Source organism: Filicampus tigris, chromosome 20 (assembly GCF_054856515.1).
Source record: "Filicampus tigris isolate MCC_2025a chromosome 20, RoL_Ftig_1.0, whole genome shotgun sequence".
Lineage (NCBI taxonomy): Eukaryota > Metazoa > Chordata > Actinopteri > Syngnathiformes > Syngnathidae > Filicampus > Filicampus tigris.
In genome coordinates this window covers 12,182,822-12,202,952 of record NC_141236.1, presented here as the reverse complement: position 1 = coordinate 12,202,952, position 20,131 = coordinate 12,182,822, and the positions used below count along the sequence as shown (strand labels likewise).

General features: G+C 47.1%; 2 protein-coding genes across 3 annotated transcripts in view; one reads left to right on the top strand and one right to left on the bottom strand.

Annotated features, from left to right (window-relative positions):
- LOC147128400 (prospero homeobox protein 1-like) overlaps positions 1–1,148 on the top strand; it is a 32,179-nt gene extending 31,031 nt beyond the window's left edge. For both annotated transcript variants that reach the window (XM_086018081.1, XM_086018082.1), the window contains exon 5: positions 40–1,148. In XM_086018081.1, coding sequence (XP_085874207.1) covers positions 40–225 — 186 coding nt within the window. In that variant the 3' untranslated portion in view covers positions 226–1,148. The remainder of the gene's footprint in view (positions 1–39) is intronic.
- Positions 1–20,131, bottom strand: part of snx9b (sorting nexin 9b) — a 152,837-nt gene that overhangs the window by 125,503 nt on the left and 7,203 nt on the right. Inside the window, exon 2 of the mRNA XM_086018086.1 lies at positions 1,558–1,749. The gene's annotated coding sequence lies outside the window, so the exon portion shown is untranslated. The remainder of the gene's footprint in view (positions 1–1,557; positions 1,750–20,131) is intronic.

Below are 20,131 nucleotides of genomic sequence, written 5' to 3'. Positions count from 1 at the left end.
GACTCTGTATTGAGCCGTATGGATATGTTTGCCGTGCAGGTGCCCGATCGCTTCCTGGAGGTGGCCGAGATCACGCTGCGGGAGTTTTTCAACGCCATCGTGGCGGGCAAAGACGTGGACCCTTCGTGGAAGAAGGCCATCTACAAGGTGATCTGCAAGCTGGACAGCGAGGTGCCCGACATCTTCAAGTCGCCCAACTGCCTCCAGGAGCTTCTACAAGAGTAAAGCGATTCCAACTTCCCTTTACCGCTTCAACACTAGTCTCTTACGTTCGATCCTTTTTTCCTTTTTTTTTCTTCTTTTGTGAATGTATGAAAGTTATGAAGTAGCATTCCCGATTGGAAGCCTTGGCGTCCGTTCCCCGATGACCTAGCTCTCGCGTTGCTTTTCTTTCTGAGAATCCTTCAGATGACGAAAACGGTTGTTGTTGCTTTTTTTTTTTTTTTTTTTTCCTCTTTTCCTTGATGAACTGAAGATTGAAATCTCTTTGGGCTGATTTTTTGGTGGGACCGCGTGCGATGAAGGAAACAGGCTGGGTTCCGTAACGATTCCGAATCACGGTCCGCTCGGGGTTCCATCCAATGAACTGCCCCCCCCCCCCTCCCCCGCAAATAAATGCGAGCGCCCCCGCCCGCACGGAGCGTGCAGCACAAAGAGCAGGACTAGCCAGGCGCTCGACTGGACGTGGTGGTGGTGCGAGTCTGGACTGGTTTCAAATTCTGACCTCGATAGCCTGTTTTGAAGTGTGTTTTCCCTGCAAGTAGGGCATTGTGTTTATCGGGTGTACATTATTATTATTATTATTATTATTATTATTATTATTGATTATTTCTGTTGTGTATGATGATTTCATTATTTGTCACCACCGCTTGCTAAAGGTTGGCACTTGAAGATTTGTTTGTCCCCTCTAAAAAAAACAAAACAAGAAAAAAACAAAAACAAAAAAAAGAAATGAATAAATTATTCCTATTAAGAGTATTGAAAAGTTTAGATTCTGGACTATTCTGATTCTTGTGTCCATCACTTTAAGTGTTTTTAGGTTTATTGGGGATTTTAGCCTGGAGCAGCATATGTTGATTTTTTTTTTTTTTTTTTTTTAACATAACACATGTAGAGTTTCCTGCACTGGACCAGTGAGACAGTGATGACGCAGACATTTTTTTTTTTGGGGTGGGGGGGGGGGGTGTTGCCACTTGTCTTATTGACGGCCACTTTTACATGGCCGAAATTGTATCAATCCGACTTTTCTGTTGGTTACTGTACACAAGTGACGTCCTTTTATACACGAGCACTATTTTCCACCGAGAGGCGCAAAAGTTCAGCCTTTTTGTACGCCGGGATTTGTATTTTTGTTGTTGTTGTTGTTGTTGTTGTTTTTGTGAAAGGGCACGATGAAGTGATCTCAATAGCAACTGATACTTGAATAGAAGGGAACGCTGAAGCACAGTGTTGCGGATACAATGGATAATTGAAGAGTCACCAAACAAAAAAGCAGGGTCACCAAGAGTCACGCCCCACCGCCGCCCCGCCACACCGCACCCCGGTCCCGGCGCTCACCTGCATTGATGTGATGCGGCTCCTCGGCGCGAGGTCGGAGGTGAGCGCACGACCCCCGGTGGGGGGGGGGGGGGGGGGGGGTAGACGCGGGACATCTGAGCAGCTGCAAAAGAGCTGCCGACAAAAGGCTCGGCGCGGGGGGCCACGCGCACCCCAAACGGTCCACTGCGGTCCCCGTCGCTGTTTCGGCCACTGCGGAATAGACGAGCAGAGGATGTGGAACAAAACGAAACGTTAGCCACAAACACGGGTATAAGGTTTTTAAAAAAAAAAAAAAAAAAAAAAAAAGAAAAAAAGATTCATTCGTCCGCGTTATGCTCTTCTTCGTTTTGGCTCTTTGAAAGCGGACCAACAAAATGGCGCAATGGGGTCATTGCGTCGGGAATGTTTTCAGGATTCCGATTGGCTAGCGTGGCCTTGCCTCTTGCTTTTGGTTTGGCAGGTGTTTGACAGCCTGCGCATGTTTTCATCGGGGCGTACGTTTTCCACAATTGCGTTGACGTCCACAGAGATTTTGACCGCCATCGACCGTGACTTCACAATTTGAGAAATGTTGAAATGAAGACAGGATTAAAAAAAACAAAACAAAACAACAAAAAAAAAAACAGACTCCGCCAGAAAGAATATTTCCATGATAATGTTTTTGGGTTTCTGCTGTAGAAATTCTTTACAAAGTACGGTGAGATAAATTTCATTTTAATTTGTGATATATGTACGTCTGATTCGTGTCATGGCAACAATAGTTTTTGGTTTTAAACATCAATTATCCAACAGCAGTTTTTGTCATAGTTACTTTCTTTCATTGATGGTTTTGCAACGTTTTATTCAAATAGCCGATTCCTCTTTTTTTCCCCTCATTTGACAACTGTTGTCAGTGAGCATTTTCCGGAGGTGACTTTCTTCCGGTTTTGATTGGCTAGGACGGCCTTACGATTACGGCAAGTGTTACCTGTTGCTTGGACATGACTTTTTTTTTTTTTTTTTTTTTTTTTAAATACCTGCGTACGGACACGGCCCTCAGACTTCGAGACGGCGACGTGAACGTTTGCCCGCAGGCGACGCGGACCCCCCACCCCCCCTCCCCCCGCGGCGCGTCTGCGGGGACGACAATAGATCAAAAGGGGTGCAGGTTGCTTAACCTGCCGACTTTTGCGAGCCACAACAAAAGGAGGCAGAGAAAGAGCGAGAGCAACTCCCTTCATTATCTGGCCGGACGGCGCTCTTCTTAAGATCGGCGGGCCTGAGAGAGCCGGTGGGCCGTATTTCTCACTGAGCGATGAACGTCTCAAAGCGCCAGCCGAGGGCTCTAAAGTGCCGCATACAAAAGGAGAAAGGAAAGGATACTCTTCTGAATATGGCTCCACGCCCTGGCGCTTCCTGGCGCCTCCTTTAAAGCCCTGTGAAGAGGTCCAGATACTAAAAAGATTTATTATTTTTTTTTTTTTTTAATCATGACATTATAAAATGACATATTTAGTCTTTTTCTAAAAAAAAAAAAAAAAAAAAAAAAAAAAAAAACTGTACAGTATAACTCTAAGGGGGAATATACGTAGTGTAGTGAAAATTCCTCGGGGATGCAATCTGTTTTTAGCGACGACTTTGATTCATTCCGTGTTCCAGTTCAGTGAGTTGTTTGTAGATTAGCGGCGATTATCGATTTTTGGTGACTCGGTTTCTCTCTCTCTCTCTCTCTCCCGTTTTTGTTTCGAAATCTGGGCAAACGAATCCGTTTTCAGAGTATGAAAATATCGCCCATGCGACTGTAAATACTGTGGAGATAAAACAAAGAATAGCTGTACAGTTTTTCTATGGTCAATCAGATGCGGTGGAAAAACTTGAAAATGGGCTGGTCACACTTTCACAAAAAAAAAAAAAATATATATATATATATATATATATATATATATATATATATATATATATTTAAATGGTGTTCCATGCCTTTACTCGGGTGTGTGTGTGTGTGGGGGGGGGGGCTGTCGGCAGTTCCCTTCAAGTTGCACCAGCATCCGTTTATTTCAATTGAAGCCGAGAGAACCCCCGAAGACGGCTTTGTAAGGCGTCGAAAACAACGTTGTACAGAAGAGCTGATTTATACCGGGGGGGGTTTTTTTTTTGGGGGGGGGGGGGGGGATTTGTTTTTTTTTTCCCCTTTTCTACCGGGTTCAAACAGTCGGGGAAAAGTTGTTGTGCTTTTGTGGAATTTTTGGAGTGCTTTGCATTTTGCGTGCGTGTGAGAGGAGTGCGTGCGTGTGTGTGTGTGCAAGAGAAAAGGCCGATTATGAGAACCTGTGAACCAGTTAGTGACACAATTCTCAACGCGCCGGGTCCCCCCTCCCCCACCCCTGGGAGTGCCATCCTGACATGTAAATGACTCTCATTAAGCGCTGGCGACGTGCGTGCGTGCGTGCGTGCGTGCGTGCGCGCGCGAGTCGCCATCATTTCCTCTGATCCGTTTGCTGACCTGTTGGATTTTTGTTTCCCTTTTTGTTTCCTGATGCTTTCACTAGTTAATCTTTTTATTATTATTATTATTATTATTGTCATCATGACTATTATTCATTCTTACTCTACTTTCTTTTGTAAATAAAAAGTGAGAGATTCTGCCTTTGTATAACTTAGCAATACAGTATGTTGTGTAAATAGTGTTTTGTTGATGCTTTTTTTTTTTTTTTTTTGTATGACATGATGATGACGATACCATTATTATTATTATTATTATTCTAGTGCAGTAATTCCAATTGGAGCGGTGGTGTTGATTTTTTTTTTTTTTTTTTTGTAAAGACACACAGGCTGTCAAATACAACTCATATTCCATTATGGCTGCTTTTTTTTGTTGTTGTTGTTGTTCTTGTTGTTGGTTTGTTTCTGTTCTTGGTGTCTATGATGTCCTGCAGATTGCGTGTAATTTATTGGTTTAATTTATCCTAATTTATTCAATGTGGGGTTTCTTTTTCAACCAGGGAAGGCTGTACTGCATTTCACGAAGTAGATCCAACTTTGTTTTTCATTTGAGTTCATCCTACCTAAAAGTGAATTAAGAAAAAAAAAAAAAAAAAAAAAAATTGTTACAAACATGGGAAGGGTCTTGGCAGCTAAATGGACATTTTCAATTTGTTTTTGTTTGTTTTCCCAACAGGGCCGAGGGTAGGCTAGAAAGCTCAAACGAGTTCGAAGCTGTTTTGTGTTTTCTCCTGAGAATCTTTTTCTTCCCCCCCCCCCCCCTACATGCCCCCCCCCTTCTTAATTGCTTTGTCCCGGCCCAAACACAACCAGTAGTCAAATTGCCTTTCGTGCCTTCACCCTCTATGAACTGAATGTATGTGCAGTATATATGCAAGCTTGTGAAAAATGAATAAAAAATGGAAATAAAAAGGAAAAACTCACGTCTTGGTTGCTCTTTTCTTTTCTTTTTTTCTTCAATTTCTCATTTTAAATGCATTCTGTGTTTGTGTAAAGACATTATTTTCCAATTGATTGATTATTGCGTCATGATAGTTTCAAATTCTAATGACTCAGTGGTTTCAAATTCCTCACACACACACACACACTTTATGACTTTCTATCATCATCACATTGCATGAAGAAGTTATTTGAGGGAGAGCTAAATTCATCATGAAAAATCTAAAATATTTGTATTTAACGCGTTTTCAAGGTTTATCCGAATGTCTAAAATGGCATTTACCGGCACAAGAAAATAGACCCCCTCCATATGACATTTTCCTTCCTTTTTCCCAATATTTTTTGCTCATGTCGGGGCATCTCATTTGTAAGATAGCGACTATTTCTGTGCATCATTTTCCGTATTACTCATCATGACCTCATTGTACTTTCCACCACGCCTGCCCGCTTTTCTCCTCCTTTGCTTTTTCCTTTTGTTCCCGTCCGACCGCTTTCCAGTCTTTTTCTTTTGCTTTGATGCTCATTTTTGGAGTCGCTTCTTTTGTGCGTCTTTGCTTGGCTCTTCGCTTTTGAGCCTTTTCTTTTTTCTTTTTTTTTTTTTTTTGTTTCTCTCTCTCTCTCTCTCTCTCTCTCTTTTCCCTCTCGTCCTCCACCTGCCTCCCCTCCGCTTGCCTTCACCGGAGGCTAAAGCAGCTCCTTAGGTTGGGCTGAGACAGCATCTTTGTACAACACCGACCGTCTGCTCTGTAATCAAATACCATCTGTCGCTACATCTGAAGACTCCCTCTCTTGCCTCACACACGCACGCACGCACACACGCGCACGGGCGGGCTAACACATGCACCCAGCACATCTGTGCTACCCACTCCTGGACAATGTGTGCACACTCGTGTGTGTGTGTGTGTGTTTTATTACCCGTGTACTAACAATCATTCCACCTGATTCATTTCTAAGGCCGCTTGGGGGGAGTCGGCGGGAGCCGCTTTCGCCGCTTCCTGTTTTGTTCCGCCGCGGCTCGGGTTCAAAGGTCATTGTCTTCAGGTATCCGTGTTTGTTCTGTGACTGCGTGTCAGCAAGACCTTGGCTGCCGTATCAGACGGGAGATAGTGGACTTTAGCTTCTCAGTCTTAGATCAACAGTCGACTATCTCAAAAGGCTGCCAGCCTTTCCCAATGTTTGCCCAATGTTTGTCCCTGCTCCGGCACAGAAAACGTTGACACGGTCCCCAAGGTCCCTCTCTGACGCCGAACCAACCCGCGGTCACTTATCACATGCTCGGGTTCAAGAACGTTTTCGATTGGCCGCAGAGTGCCCTGCGTCGCGTCTCAGCAGGACTTTTAGCTGTAGTAGCTCCTCACAACAGGAAACCTTTGCGACAATGAATACGACTTAATAAGCGCTCGTTTTCTTTCAGGGTCCTAACCAGGGGTACCACGTAACTCCACAAACCAAAACTCAACACCTTACCTTGAAGTCAAGGGATACCACCGAACGCCCCGACACTAGCCCAATAGGTTGCACCTGATACTAGGACTTGAAACGCAAATCCTAAGCCTGGGGATACCTCCTAAAACACTCATCAAAAGTGTAACCCAAAGAGAACCACCCAACGCCGGGGTCTCAAACGAGTGCAGACCAGAACAAAACATCAGGGCGGTAAAGCGCTTAGCCCTGCTAGCACAAATCCAAACGGTGCCCGGTTCGCTTCTAACTTGGACACCACAAAAAAAAAAAAAACCAACAACAACAAAAAACATGTCATCTTCATTTCCAGACGCTTTTCTTGACCAAGGCGCTGTGGCACGATCTGGATTTTTCGGTCCCCAAGCGCTACGCGGCTCCGCGGGAATGATTTCAAGACGGACAATGTCCTCAATTGGTGGGATGCAATCAACGGCGCATCCATCCAAAAAACAACCCGGACGGAGTCCTTGTGCACGTGTTTGCAATCGAACTGCGTTATGGACGTGTAAGAAACCAGCGGCGGTGCTCTGCCGCACAGCGCGAGATTAGCTGCGGGCTGGCAGCAGTGGCCGCCTAGCGGTCAGCACCCGCAACTTCGGCTCGACGCCCTATTCTTTGCCTTGCTTCCATTGCCCCCTCGTTCTTCATCGCCTCGCTCTTTCTTTGCCGCGCTCACTTGTCCCGCGGGTGTGTATTTGTTTCCCCGGAATTGAGAGATTCCAGTTGGACAGATCATACTGACCCCTTTTCCCTCTCTCTCTCTCTCTCTCTCTGTCCCTATTTCTCTCTCTCTCTCACTCTCTCCGGGACTGGAAGGCTCCAACGCAACTGGAGCCTCGGAGGCTCAAGAGAGGAGCCTGGGAAAGGAGGAACAAAGGCCCGTCCGTCTGCAGCCATCACCACCCCGAGCCCCCCCCCCCCCCCACTACCCCCCCTCCGCGCCCTCGCCGCTTCTACCCCCCCCCAACCCGGCCCTCTTCTTCCATCCCTCGGTGGCCTTGCCGCTCTCCCGTCTCCCCACTGGCCAGCGCCCCAAATTAAGACTTCAGACAAGAATTGGACTCGCTAAAAACAGGGAGAGAAAGAGGGCGAGCGAGAGCGAGGGAAGGAAGTCCGTAACAAGCCAAGAGGAGCAGCGCGACAAAGCCTCTGTTGTTGGATGGGGGAGGCCCCTCTGTCGCCCGGCGAGGAACTGTCACAGTGTCAACTTGGAGCTCTTGTTTGCGAGCCGCACAAACAAAACAGAACGAAACCAAAAAGAAACAAACAAAAAAAAAAAAACATTCACAAACGCACACGTTTTTTGTTTTTTTGGGGGGTTGGGGGGGGGGGGGGCACTGTGGCGGTGGACAATGGGAAGAGGGTACAGAAGAGCCTTGAAAGATGCACCGCGGGGTCCTCGGGGGCAAACACCTGCGGACACTTTGTCAACACAACAGGTTGCGCGTCCCAAACCGAGCAAGTTAAGACAGAGAGCGGAAGCGGTTTGGCTTCCTCTCCACCGGAACCCGAGCCCAGCGGCTCCAAGACAGATGGCACCCGGGCCAAAGCCGGTCTGGGATTTTTTGCGTCTCCCTTCCCGCCGCTCCCTCCCGGGACACTCTCGCTTTTAATAGCCGCGATTGGCATTCTTTGCCGAATCAGAAATCACAGAGGCCCATTATATTTCCTATTGACCCATTTGGCAAGGCGGCGGGGGCATTGAGTACCGGATTAATTCGAAAGCAGTTCATAATCCCATAATTCTAATGTTTTAATTACTTAGATGAACAGGAGGCGTTTGAGCAAAGGCTAATCTCTGAGACAGGAAGAGATTTGTCCTTCTCCTTCAGCCCCTTCGCACACACAACAGGCGAGTCGAGTATTAAAGTTTACCACCTGTTATGCGGAACAGATTAAAAGAGTCGCAGACTTGATCACTCGGAGGATGAGGTTGGGAACTGCGAGCGGGCTTGCTTGGTATCGCGCAGTTGACGTTTCTCTACAGAGAGTCATGCACCAGGGCCGCGTTGTGGGCTTCAAATACACCTTTGGTGCATTGGGTTGGGCGCGAAAGAGATTTTCTACGCATTCTGCTCAGACTTGCCCCTCGACACCACTGAAGGATTTACTGGTTCCATTCGGTTTTCAGGTCCCGAGTTTCGATTCGATTTTTCAAAAAAAAAATGGCTACCCTGCTTGTCTCTGTGCACTAGTGTGGTTGCGCAGCCTCACCCACAAACGCAACACGCAGTGATGTTTGGCGCAAGAGCATCGTTTGAGCGACACAAAAAAAACAAAAAAAAAAAAACGTTTCGAGACGTTATTTTCTAGACGAATTTAATCGGCCCGCTTTTCGATTCATCGAAGCCATTCATCGATTCATCGGGGCGCATCGATTTTCGATTCGCCGTTACATCCCTAGTAGTAACGATTGAGAAGTCTCAAAAGTCTTTGTTCGCCAATATTCCGACGAAAAAAAAAATACTCGTACACACTGAAAAACAACCGGAAAATCTCCCTTCGGACCAAAATATAGAGACAACAATGAATGGTCGATGAAATCGGTACAAGAGCATACCTCAAATGAAGGGCCCATTCACAAATAAGTGCATCGTGTGCGGCTTGAAATGGACCCCCAGTAAATAATCGGGCATATTTTGCGTCCCACCCTTCCTGTCAATCAGGCGGCGGGACAAAGGCTGCTAAAGCAAGGCGGATGACCTCACGCCTGGAGTCAACCAAAGGGGTCTTAACGGCGTTCAGCGTGCCTTTTGTGTCTGGGGCCGTTTTTCAGATGCTGCTAAGTGCAGAGAATCGCCTGGCCGCGTCTCTCGGGGACCGGCCGCTGCGCCGCGCCGCGCTGCGCGCACGCACCCACGCACGCAAACACTTGTGCCGACACACATCCCCTTGATCCGACGGGCCGGAGCGTTGTGCCAGGAGCGAGTGAGCCTTAAGACAAGGAGTGACAACCGGGACAGCTGCGGGGGCTGGAAGCCAGTCTTACGCCCCCCCCCCCCCCCTCCCCGCTTTCCACCGCCACTCCCCCTACAGGGCCTCCGGCCAGCCAAACGAGCCATTGTTTCTGGCCGTGGCTCGCGGTATTTCATTTGTCTTGAAATGGATACAGACGCGGGATGAGCGGAAGGCTCCGTTCTCCCAAAAAGACGGCGCTAGCCTAGCGCCGTCGCTGCCGGTCCCGCGCCGCTAACTCCGCTCACTCTTCTCATCCGGCTCGCCCCGAGCGCCCAGCTATTAATAAACCTGCCTTCTCCAAGGTGGGGTGGAAAAGTGTGGGGTGATTCAGGAGTGGGGGGGGGAATTGTTTTTCAAACATGACGAGTGAAGAAAGAAAAGGGGGGCGGGGGGGGGGAGGGTGGACGCAGTGTGAGGGAGGTTAGCTTTGTGCTGTCAGTCAGGGGGTTTTTGTCATCCTTTATGATCTTCACCGTCTCGGGTTCCTGCGCCCGCGCCAGGTAGGCCGACCGTTTCCTGCTCGGCGGGAATCAATCCCGCTCTGCCTCTCCGGGTATTGCGACGGCGTCTCGCGCCAGACGCGCGACAACCGCCCGATCTTCTCGCCTGGGTGCCGAGCTGGCCCGCTGGCATGCCGCATCTCGGGATGTTTTCATCACCGGTCGACCGCGACAGGCAACTCGAGGCTGGGCCAAAATGGACCAAGACACCGAGAACGATCGTCGGCGCGGCCGCTAGATCGTCGCTAACACCCCTTACCAACCCCCCCCCGCCCCCCCCAAGTCCGAAAAAGAGTTCACGGGCATACAAACAATACCCCCGGTTATCTCCATCAAGGGCATTCCTTGGCACAACAATAGGACCATCTCCCCCCCCCCCCTGTATTTTCCTTTCCTCCCCTCCCTCCTCATTCTCCATCAAAGAGCATTCCAGCTCCAGAGCCCCTTAAGCCCCCCACTCAGGGCTCTCGTCCATGTGACACGGCATGCAGACAGTCATCTTTAAGAATTGATTCACGCCGCTATCCAAAGCCTCGGGGGAGACGGCCTGCCAAGATACCCGGCCGGCGCGCAGGCGCCACTCATGGGGTCCAGGTACACGACAGCTGCTCAGTGATAAAGGCAACAAAAATGGGAGGCACTCGCAAGGGAGGGGGGGGGGGGTGGCGGGGGGGAAGATGCGGCCCTAGCCTCTCTTTCAACCCGAGAGTGGTCACCTTGAGCCATTTGTTGCCGGTCTTCGGGGATGACGGAGGGTTACGACCTCGGCCGGACGGCGAGTTTGCCGTCCTTGTCGAGGAATCCAAATCGGGAGTCGCAGTAAACCCATGCGTCGCCCTGAATTTGGGGTGAAAACCTTTCTTTATTCCGGCACGAGGGCACGCCACGATCCGAAAGTTTGGTGCGGACGTACTTGATTGGCCTTCAGATAACGCGCGAGCGGAAAAAGCATCAGACACCATCGGGGTAGCAATTGCCTGGCGGCCATCTTGTGGACTGTTGCTCGATGGAAGCTCGGATGACCGGGTGGACTGTAGCCCGAAATCCATCAAGTTTAGTTCGGAAAAACTTCACCGGTCAGCCCTAGTCGCGAACAGGGCAACCGGAAGAAAAGGAACCAATGAATCTTTCAACCCAAAATTGCGAGCCAAGTCCCCGAATCCGTGCCGAGCAAAAATCCGAGATCAGGAACGCCGTCCCGGGAAAAGCTTGAACGTGGCGGCACAATCGAGAGACGAGAAGAATAGCTTCTTCCTGTCAAATCGCAAAGGCCGCGGGGGTCGGCGAAGGGGGGGGGGGGGCGAGTCATAGACGAGGACGAGAGGAGGAGGGAATCGACCAAAGCAGCTCAGGAGGGCCCTCATTACGATATTAAACAAGATTTAATAAGTGAGAGTGATTTGATGAGGTGATTATCCTGACCCATTAATCAAGCAGGTTTGCGGCCGCGGCGTAATGTGCCACATCTTTCCCGCCTATAGCAAAGCCTCTTTAGACGCTGAGCTCCTTACTGTGCTAACGCCGCTCCAGAAAGCAAACAAAAAAAAAAAAAAAAAAAAAAAAAAGGCATATTACATCTCATCTCTGGAGCCCGCGGGTATTTGCGCTGCTCGCTCATCCCGCCTCCTCCCCGCCGCTTTGCTCTTGTGGCGCATCTGATAAATTGAACTCCTTAACATCTGGGTCAGAAAGTAAAGTCTTATCAGACAGAGTTAAGAGTGATAACTGGCAATGATAACGAGAAAGCGTCTGTTGGCTTTAAGGCTTTTGGGGAGAGAATAGAAGGAAGTTGTGCTGACTCCGATGGGTGTGCGCAGGAGCGGCGTTTGTGCGTGGACGCCAGTTGGTGTGCGCGCGCGCGCGGACCGCAAACTGCAACATCATTCTCCGATGTTTTTTTAATTCACGCAGTCACCTGCGGTAGGGCTGTGCAATTAATCGAAATTCAATGACAATTACGATTATTACACTCCACGATTACAAAATTGGCGCAGTCGTAGTCAAAGCAATTTGCTTTGATATCCAACTTGAATTCATACATTTGCACATTTATAATATTTTTTAATGGATTTTGTTTGGTCCAAAAGAAACTTACTCACATGTATTTGTCTTTGTACGTTTTAAACATTTTCTTGTTTTGTACCAAAAAATAAATGATCGTTTGAATAACCGAGATTTCAACTATTACCAAAATAATCACGATTTTTTTTTTTTCTATAATCGAACAGCCCTAATCTGCACAATATCAACATTAACAACCCCTTGCTAACTGTTGCTAATGCTTTCCCTCTTGAACACTTATTTTTTTTATCATCAACCTGAAAGGGAAAATACTGTGGCGGCGCACTAAAGGGACTACTTCCTTAACGACTGTTTTCATGCGTACAATAATAACGGTGCTGGTTATTAAAAGGAAGTCTTGGCACTTGTGGTTGGAGACACAGACCCGAGCCTTGATTTTCCTTTTTACACATGTGAAACCCAAGTGAGGAAAGCGGAAGTGAAGTCAGGTGTTTAGTTGACCACACAGATGCCTGAGCTACGCCCTTGACTAGCACTAGAGGGCGCCTGTCACTGTTTATGGAGGCCTCACATTGATGCTCATGAAGGCAAATACTGCCTATTGAAATGTTTGGTTTGTATGAAATATGGGGGGGGGGGCTTACTTTGATTTTTGAAATTCTTGTGTATAAAATTCTATATTGTTCCCTGCACTGGATAGTGTCCTGTCTTGACTGTTTTCCTGTGACAAAGATGAGCACCTTCAGATGAAAATTAGTTCACCAAACCGCATTCCCGTGCAAATCACATTTTCTTCCTGATTAAAATCATAACCACGTGAGCCAAACCAAATAAACGGAATCAGGAATAGAAAATTAGGGCTGCATCTCACGATTATTTTATATAACGGATTAATCGGTCAATTTACACAAGTAACTGATCAGACTTTTTTTTTTTAAACTTAATTGCCATCCTTATTTTTTTTGCCAAAAAGAGCACATGATTTCAAATTTACGGTACAGAAAATGCACAAACAATAATTATGATTCAGTCAATGGTTTGTGCCATAACATGTCAGAAAACTGGCAAGAATGTTGATCATTGTTCCCAAAAGTAAAAGCAAATGTTTTATTTGGAGTCAACACAAAAATAATAATTTGCTGTCATGGAGTGTTATGGAAATTGGATATTATTCACAGTTAAGAAGCTGAAATTCACAGTTGTTGGACAATTTTCCAAAAGGTCTCTAAACAATGAATCGATTATCAAAGATAATTGTCGATTACTCATTGCATCCCGACTAGAAAGTAACGTTAAAACTGAGATATAACTAAAGTAAATGCGACCGTTCAAATCGACCAGCTCATTCTACTTTCCAGCTAATATACATGGTGATTCTGCATATTATTATTTTTGGATTCAATAATCAACTGTTTCCAATGTAATCCAAGCAAGAGCATACCTAAAATGAAGGAGTAAAGAACACAAAGACAGACCGCCTCCCTAAAACATTTTAAAAGCTCAAGTGGAAGAAGATTACCTTAAAGCAGGCACGGGGAGCGAGCTTTTAGAGGGCGAAGAGTATTAATACAATAAGCACCGAAAAAAAAATAATACAAGAATGTTTTTTTTTTTTTATCAAACGTAATCCGGAGATACGAGGCCAAACCAACCTGGGACATAATCCCAAGGAGAAGGTCAGGGACACTCTTGTACATGGACTCACTCCGTGTCTCCAACTAGCGCCAAATAATCAACAGATAATCGTCAAGGGCACACGGTGCCTTGTCCAGTGAGGACTTCAGCTTTCGGGTCAACTTTATAGTATGAAGTGATCCTCCGCTATATCATGGTTCACCGTTCACGCCCCATGTTATATACATTTTTTTTTTTTTAAGGATTTTGAACCCGCATATTCATGCGCGAAAATCCACAAGTAACTGATACCCACTCAAAGCGGCTTGTAATTGCCTATAGAGGCCACAAGAGGGCAAATCATATTGTTCTATTAAATAGTGCTGCGCACAATGCCATGAAAGCAAAGACTGTTAAAACAATACATTCACAACATAAAAAAAACAATAAATACGAAAACAATGCTTTAGCTCATGCCAAATCGACGAAGAAAAATATAGTTTAAAGGGGAAATCCCCCGAAATATGCTCCCAGCAGGCCCACTAGTTGAAGCACGGCATTCTGATTCATTTTGTGTTTGTGCAATATGAGTTAAGCAGGAAAATCCACTCGTTTTTAGCCATCTCAGGGGGCGGCCATTTTGCCAATTCTGTCGACTGCAAATGACATCACAACTACTCAGGGCTCGGGTAACGACCAATCACGGCTCAGATTCAGAAAACAGATCAGCCGTGATTGGTCGTTACCTGAGCGGTTGTGATGTCATTTTCAGGCGACAGAAGTGACAAAATGGCCGCCGACAGTGATGGCTAAAAACGAGTGGATTATTTTTTTTTCTTTTAAACTCTTATTCCACACATCTTTTAAACTCTTATTCCACAAATGCGATATTTATCAGAATGCCTTGTTTCAACTAGTGGGCTTGCATGATTTGACTTCCCCAAGACAAATTAACGTTAAAATAATTTTTTTTTAAATGTAGAGGGAGGCAGTAAAGGCAGGCCAGAATTAGAGTTGTACAAATTCCAGATTGGAGATGAGCAGCAGCATTTTGGACCAACTGGAGATGCTTGATGGAGGGACTGGCTGACTCCCAAATAAAAAAAGCATTACAGTCGTCCAGCCGAGACGTAACGAAGGCAGGGATTACTGGATTACTTTTTACATTGCAGATTTTCCCCTAAAGCGTCCCCTCGACATTTCACAGTGCTTTAAAAAAAAAAACGGTGTGACGTGAAACTGGAGTTTGCTCCGTAAGGATGACATCTCAAGTGAAGAGGAGCGCGTTTGTTGACTGGAAGAACAGATGCACGGCGAATTTGGCCGCCGTCGACGCCGACTGTGAGACAATGTCGCCTTGGCGAGGAACTTTCTCTCTCTCTCTCTCTCTCTCGCCCGCCCGCCCGCCCGCCCGTCTCTCCCTCCGTGTATCCATGCAGCATAATTTGAGTAAATGACAGGGGAACATCTGCTGTGCATAAGAGAGAGGCCAACACTTTAACATGCAGATGTCTCTCTCCATCTGCATTAATTCAATAATTACCGCAATGGAGGCAGGAGGGATGCGAGGGAGGGCGAGAAATCTTTTTTTTATAGCTTAAGACAATGTTATCGGCGCCAGTTGGTGCGGGGAGGGCGAAAGGGAGGCGCTCGCGCGCCTGTGTGCGCGCTTGCTGTCGGACGTTTGCGAGAGGAGGGGTAGATTATTACACCATTTAGCCAGAGCAAGCTGTCACATGGTGGAGGATGGCACTAATTCCATTGTGCCCTTGGTGAGTCACGGGCGGACTCCAAGTGACCGATGACGCCTCCGCGCCACCACTTGGCCACGGGGGCCTCCGATATCCCGCTTCTCTCATATTTTTGGGGGCGCGGGCGGCGCGTGACTCATCGGCGGCGTGGAAAAAGCGCTTCGCCGCCAGCGCAGCCCCCAACTATTCCGAAGAAGCGGCGCGATGACGACCCGAAACTGCGATTAATCTCGCGATTAATTGCAAATTAATCGCGAGGTTTGTCGCGGTTCTAAATGTACGGTGAAATATATAAATCGCTTGTTGCAGTTTTGAGGGCTTCAATTTGGGATATTTTTTTTTTCAAGGTCTGCAGGGTTGGGGGGGGGGGACAAAAGGTCCAAGGTCAAATGCAGCGCTGCCATGAGCCCAAATCATTCCAAACGGTTCAGAAAACCTCCTAATACGAAGTCGGTGCACTCTGACGACCTGAAATGGAAGTTTTGCCTCTACATACGAGTCCCGGCCCGTAAAAAAAGTTTAAAAACACCCACTTTTGTAGACTATGCATGACCTCTCACGCCATTTTAAAAAAAATAAATCAATACAAGATGTACGGGCGCCGATATCCCGTCACGCACACAAATAAACAAGCCGACATCCATCCAGGAACAAGTGGACACGTTCTTGCGCGCCGTCTAAACATAGGGACAAAGGAAAATATTTGTATACTTGGCAGGCCAACTTCCTTTGATTGCAGGAGTGCTGCTGCTGCTGCTGCTGCTGCTGCCGCCGCCGCCGCCGGAAACAATGCACGGGCACTATTAATACACCAAGGAGAACGAGAATTCCTCTTGCACGACGGCTCAAAGGAGCCGGGGCTATTTACAGACGCACTGACTGATTGGATGTCTCACCGGCTAACTGAACTAAGGCGTAAGGCAAGACGCGGCGGCTGTTTTCATCTCGCAAGGTCTCCCCCCCCCCCCCCCCCCCAAAAAAAAATAAATAAAACAAAGTAGGCCTGACTTTTGTGACACTTGACCGGTTAAACAGGCATTGACTAAGGGAAGTCATATCCGGAATATGAGATATAGAATAGAATGGGACTTTTGTTCGTTTGACTCTAGTCAAATCGCACGACTCGAGTCTGCCAGCTCTGACGATTGACTTTGCTTTCCAGAAGTGGCCACTTAAAGAGCATCAAACACCCCCCCCCCCCCCCACTCGCTACATCGGCTTTCGTTAGCATAGCTAACGAGCTCCCCACAAGAGCGTGAGCGTGGACGGAGAGAACAATGGCCGTCCGTAATGAGGCAGGCGGCAGGGAGGGGGCTATTGTTCTGCTCTTATTTAGACTTTGGTGTCACCCCGCAACTGTTGTCACTTCTAAGTTTAGCTGAAGAGGGCAGCGCCAAGGAGGACGAGGAGGCGCAAGAGGGACGGTGAGGTCGAAATGGATGCAAACGGAAGATGGAAAGAATGCAGATGGAGATGTTGTGGAAGGCGGCCAATGGCCGGGGAAGAAGGCAAATGACGGAGGTCCAAAAATGATGACTTCACCCCGCCCGGCCCGACACGCTCCCAAAAGACCAACTGCGAGGGTCTGGGGGGATTTAGTGCTAAGTGTTGCTACTAGTTCATGAAAGGCAATCAATGCGATGAATAAACCGCGTTTAGAAGGACTCGGAGCCTCGCTTCGGGTTTAATGGCGAGTCATCAAACGTAGCCACGATGCTCGGCCCACTCGCGATGTCAAACTTCAAATTTCTCATCTGTTACAGGTGGTTGAAATTTGGTTGGACTTCAGTCTGTTCGACCGCAAGTCAAGACACCAGCGCAGGATGAAGCGCGGCGCTTTATGCTAGCAAAATCGAGTGTCCTCAAAACCGACACGTTCACAAATGTGGGAATTTTTTTTTTATTTTTTATTTATTTTTTTTTTTATAAACAGCCACCCAAAATCCGGTCCAGAGGGCCGGTAAAGCGCACTTCAATCACAGAACCAAAAGGAGTCCAAAGACGCAATCGGACAGGACCGAAGGAGACGAGGGGAGGGGCGACAGATTAGCCCAGCTGTCCGCTCGTAAAGCGGCCGGGGGCTGAAGGCGCTAAGCCCCCCAGTGAAAGCACGGCTTAGGCGGGGGGGGGGGGGGGTGGGGGGGACGGCGGCCAGCGGAGGCCGCTCGGCCCTACGGCGCGGGGGCCGCGGCCAGAGCAAAGACACGTGGATAAACAGAGGAGATGAGGGCTTTTCGGCCGGGTTAAGACGGCCGGCGTCACCCTGCCCTCGCCGAGACGCGACACGGCGGCTAGACTTGACGCTCGCCGCTCCAGATAAGGGCAGGATGAACGTTGTCTCGGTCCCGGTAAGAAAGTGGATTTAGTGTCCGGCCCTATATCGGGACAATTCTTGGCGCGCGGTCCCCCCTTCAAGCGGTCAGGGCTAGCGCATCTCACGTACACACACATACGTACAAACGCGGCGCAAACAAACGTCCACCTCCGGAGGCCTGACCCGCCGGTGACCTCTGGTTAGCACGGCACGCCGCCGCCGCCGCCGCCGGCACGCGACGACAAGGTCAGGAATACGAGGTGACGAGGGCCCCGGTTGACTCGGACCGCGAGGCCGAGAGCGGCAAAGGGTCTTTAACCGCGCTGGATTTCACACGGGGGGGGCGCGCATGGGCGACCTCCCGGCAGCGAGGCATTAGCAGCTGCTGCTTTATGAGCTTCCCAATGTGACAATGCCCCTGCGTATCCATCAACGGTGCGCCTGTAAATTATGCGCACGGTGTCTTTGAGGGGTGTAAAAACAGAGCGCTTACCGCGCCGGGGAAGCGGATCATTTATAAAAACGCCAAACAGATCGGCGTTGCTATCCAAATACACGATGTAATCTCACTTTGACGCGAGCATAAACAGAAAGCTCGAACTGCGCGGACTGTGTACGTCTATTATTAGGACGTGATGACGGATCGGCCCGACTGACCTGCGTATTCGTTTTTCTCTTTTCGATTTTTACACCAGTGACACTTGTGCACTGAAAAAAAAAAGGCAGTTTCTCATTTCTATGGAACTCCATGCAAATTACTACTTTTTAAAAAAAAATTCCTTGTGCTGCAGTGCTGTCTTTTCACTCATGAATTAAAATTCAGACAAATGCTAGTACCGAGCTAAAATCCAGAAGAAGATCTGACGTGAGGTAAACTAGCTAGTTAGCCACGCCTACACCGAATCTTCTTTTTACATAGCGGCTGCGGGATTATTTTCCTTCACAAATGATTAAAGCGCAAGTCAACCCAAACATATTTTTTTCAAGAATATCTTGCCAGCAGGCCCACTAGTTGAAACACGGCATTCTGATTAATTTGGCGTTTGTGGAATACATTTTAATCCACTTGTTTTTAGCCATCTCTGGGGGCGGCCATTTTGTCTTCTGTCGACTCAAAAAGACGCCTGAGGTTTGGGTGTTAGTTGTCGTTTTTGTTGCGTTCTTCAAGCTAACGCGAGCTAGCTCAGCTCGCGTTGAGCTAGCTCAAGTCGAATTCACTCCAAGTCGAGAGGGGGCAGCATTGCACCACTAACTAAGTAGGTCTGTGTCATATTGAAAGGCCTATTCATTTGAACCTTTTTTACATTTATTTATTAACATTATGTATATCTTTAAAATGGAGAATTTGTAATTGCACCTGACCCTCATGACGAAAAAAAATGTTAAGAAATTTAAAAAAAAAAAAATTGTCAGAAAGTGACGCAACTCCATGACAAATGTAAAATCTAGAATAATAAATACAGAGAAGTTTGGAAACAGGTCATGCGTTGTGTATCTATTTAATTTCTCTGCCCCTGTCTCTTATTCTGTTTTCCATAACAGGTTTTTTCCTTGAGAACTAAATCTACTTTAGGATTTATTGTTTCTTATCATTCCTCATCATTGGAAATTATAATCCTTTCACCTAATCCTCTCTCTCTCTTTTCAGATCATATTCATCAAGATCATCGTGTGTGTGGCAAAGCAAGAACCCGGCACGCCAGCCAAGGTCTAAAGAGATCGGCTCGGGCTCCCGGGAAACACGGGGGTTTCTTCCAAATCAAATCAACTTCCTCGGATGTAATCAAGACGAGACGCCAAAGACGAGCGAGTAATCTGCCGGGTGGACATGCCTCCCTTTGCTTGGGCATTATTAAAAAATGAGGAGGAACACGTCTTTAGATTGGAAGAGTGGGGAAATGAAATTATAATAAAAAAAAAAAATCAGGGGGGGGGGGGGGTGGCAACTGGGGCAAGGTTGGATAAAGGTTTTAGATGCACACAAAGGACAACTCTTCACACTAGTGTTGAGGAGTACAGTACATACAGTGTAAAAAAAAGTTGTGTGAACTCAAAATAACAAACTTTGATAAAAAAAATAAATTAATAATAATAATAATAATAAGTTGGGGAATTCAACAACATATTTTACATTTTGCTAATCTGAAAATTTCCCGCATTTTCAACAAAGAAATAAAAGTTTACAGACCTAATTGTCCCCCACCATAAATAAAAACAACTCTGCAAATTGTTTCGGAGAACAACTTGCTTGTTTTTTGTTGTGCTAACTAGCATTACTGCCATAAATGTCAATATTTTCAAAATTGCTCCAATTTAAATTATTTTTAGCCCCAAAATCTACAAGTTGTATTTTTTACAGTGGTACAGTTATTTGCGTGCATTGTGTTAAAATTTTTGTTCATTAACTAATTCAGACAAGAACAAAAATGAGATTTCAACACTTTATGGAAGGTAAGCAAAACGATCGGCGTAATGTTCTTTTTAAGGTGTACTTCAAATACTTCTCCACAAGAGGGCGCTCTCGGTTTTCCCTGCAACGAGTAGGCTGC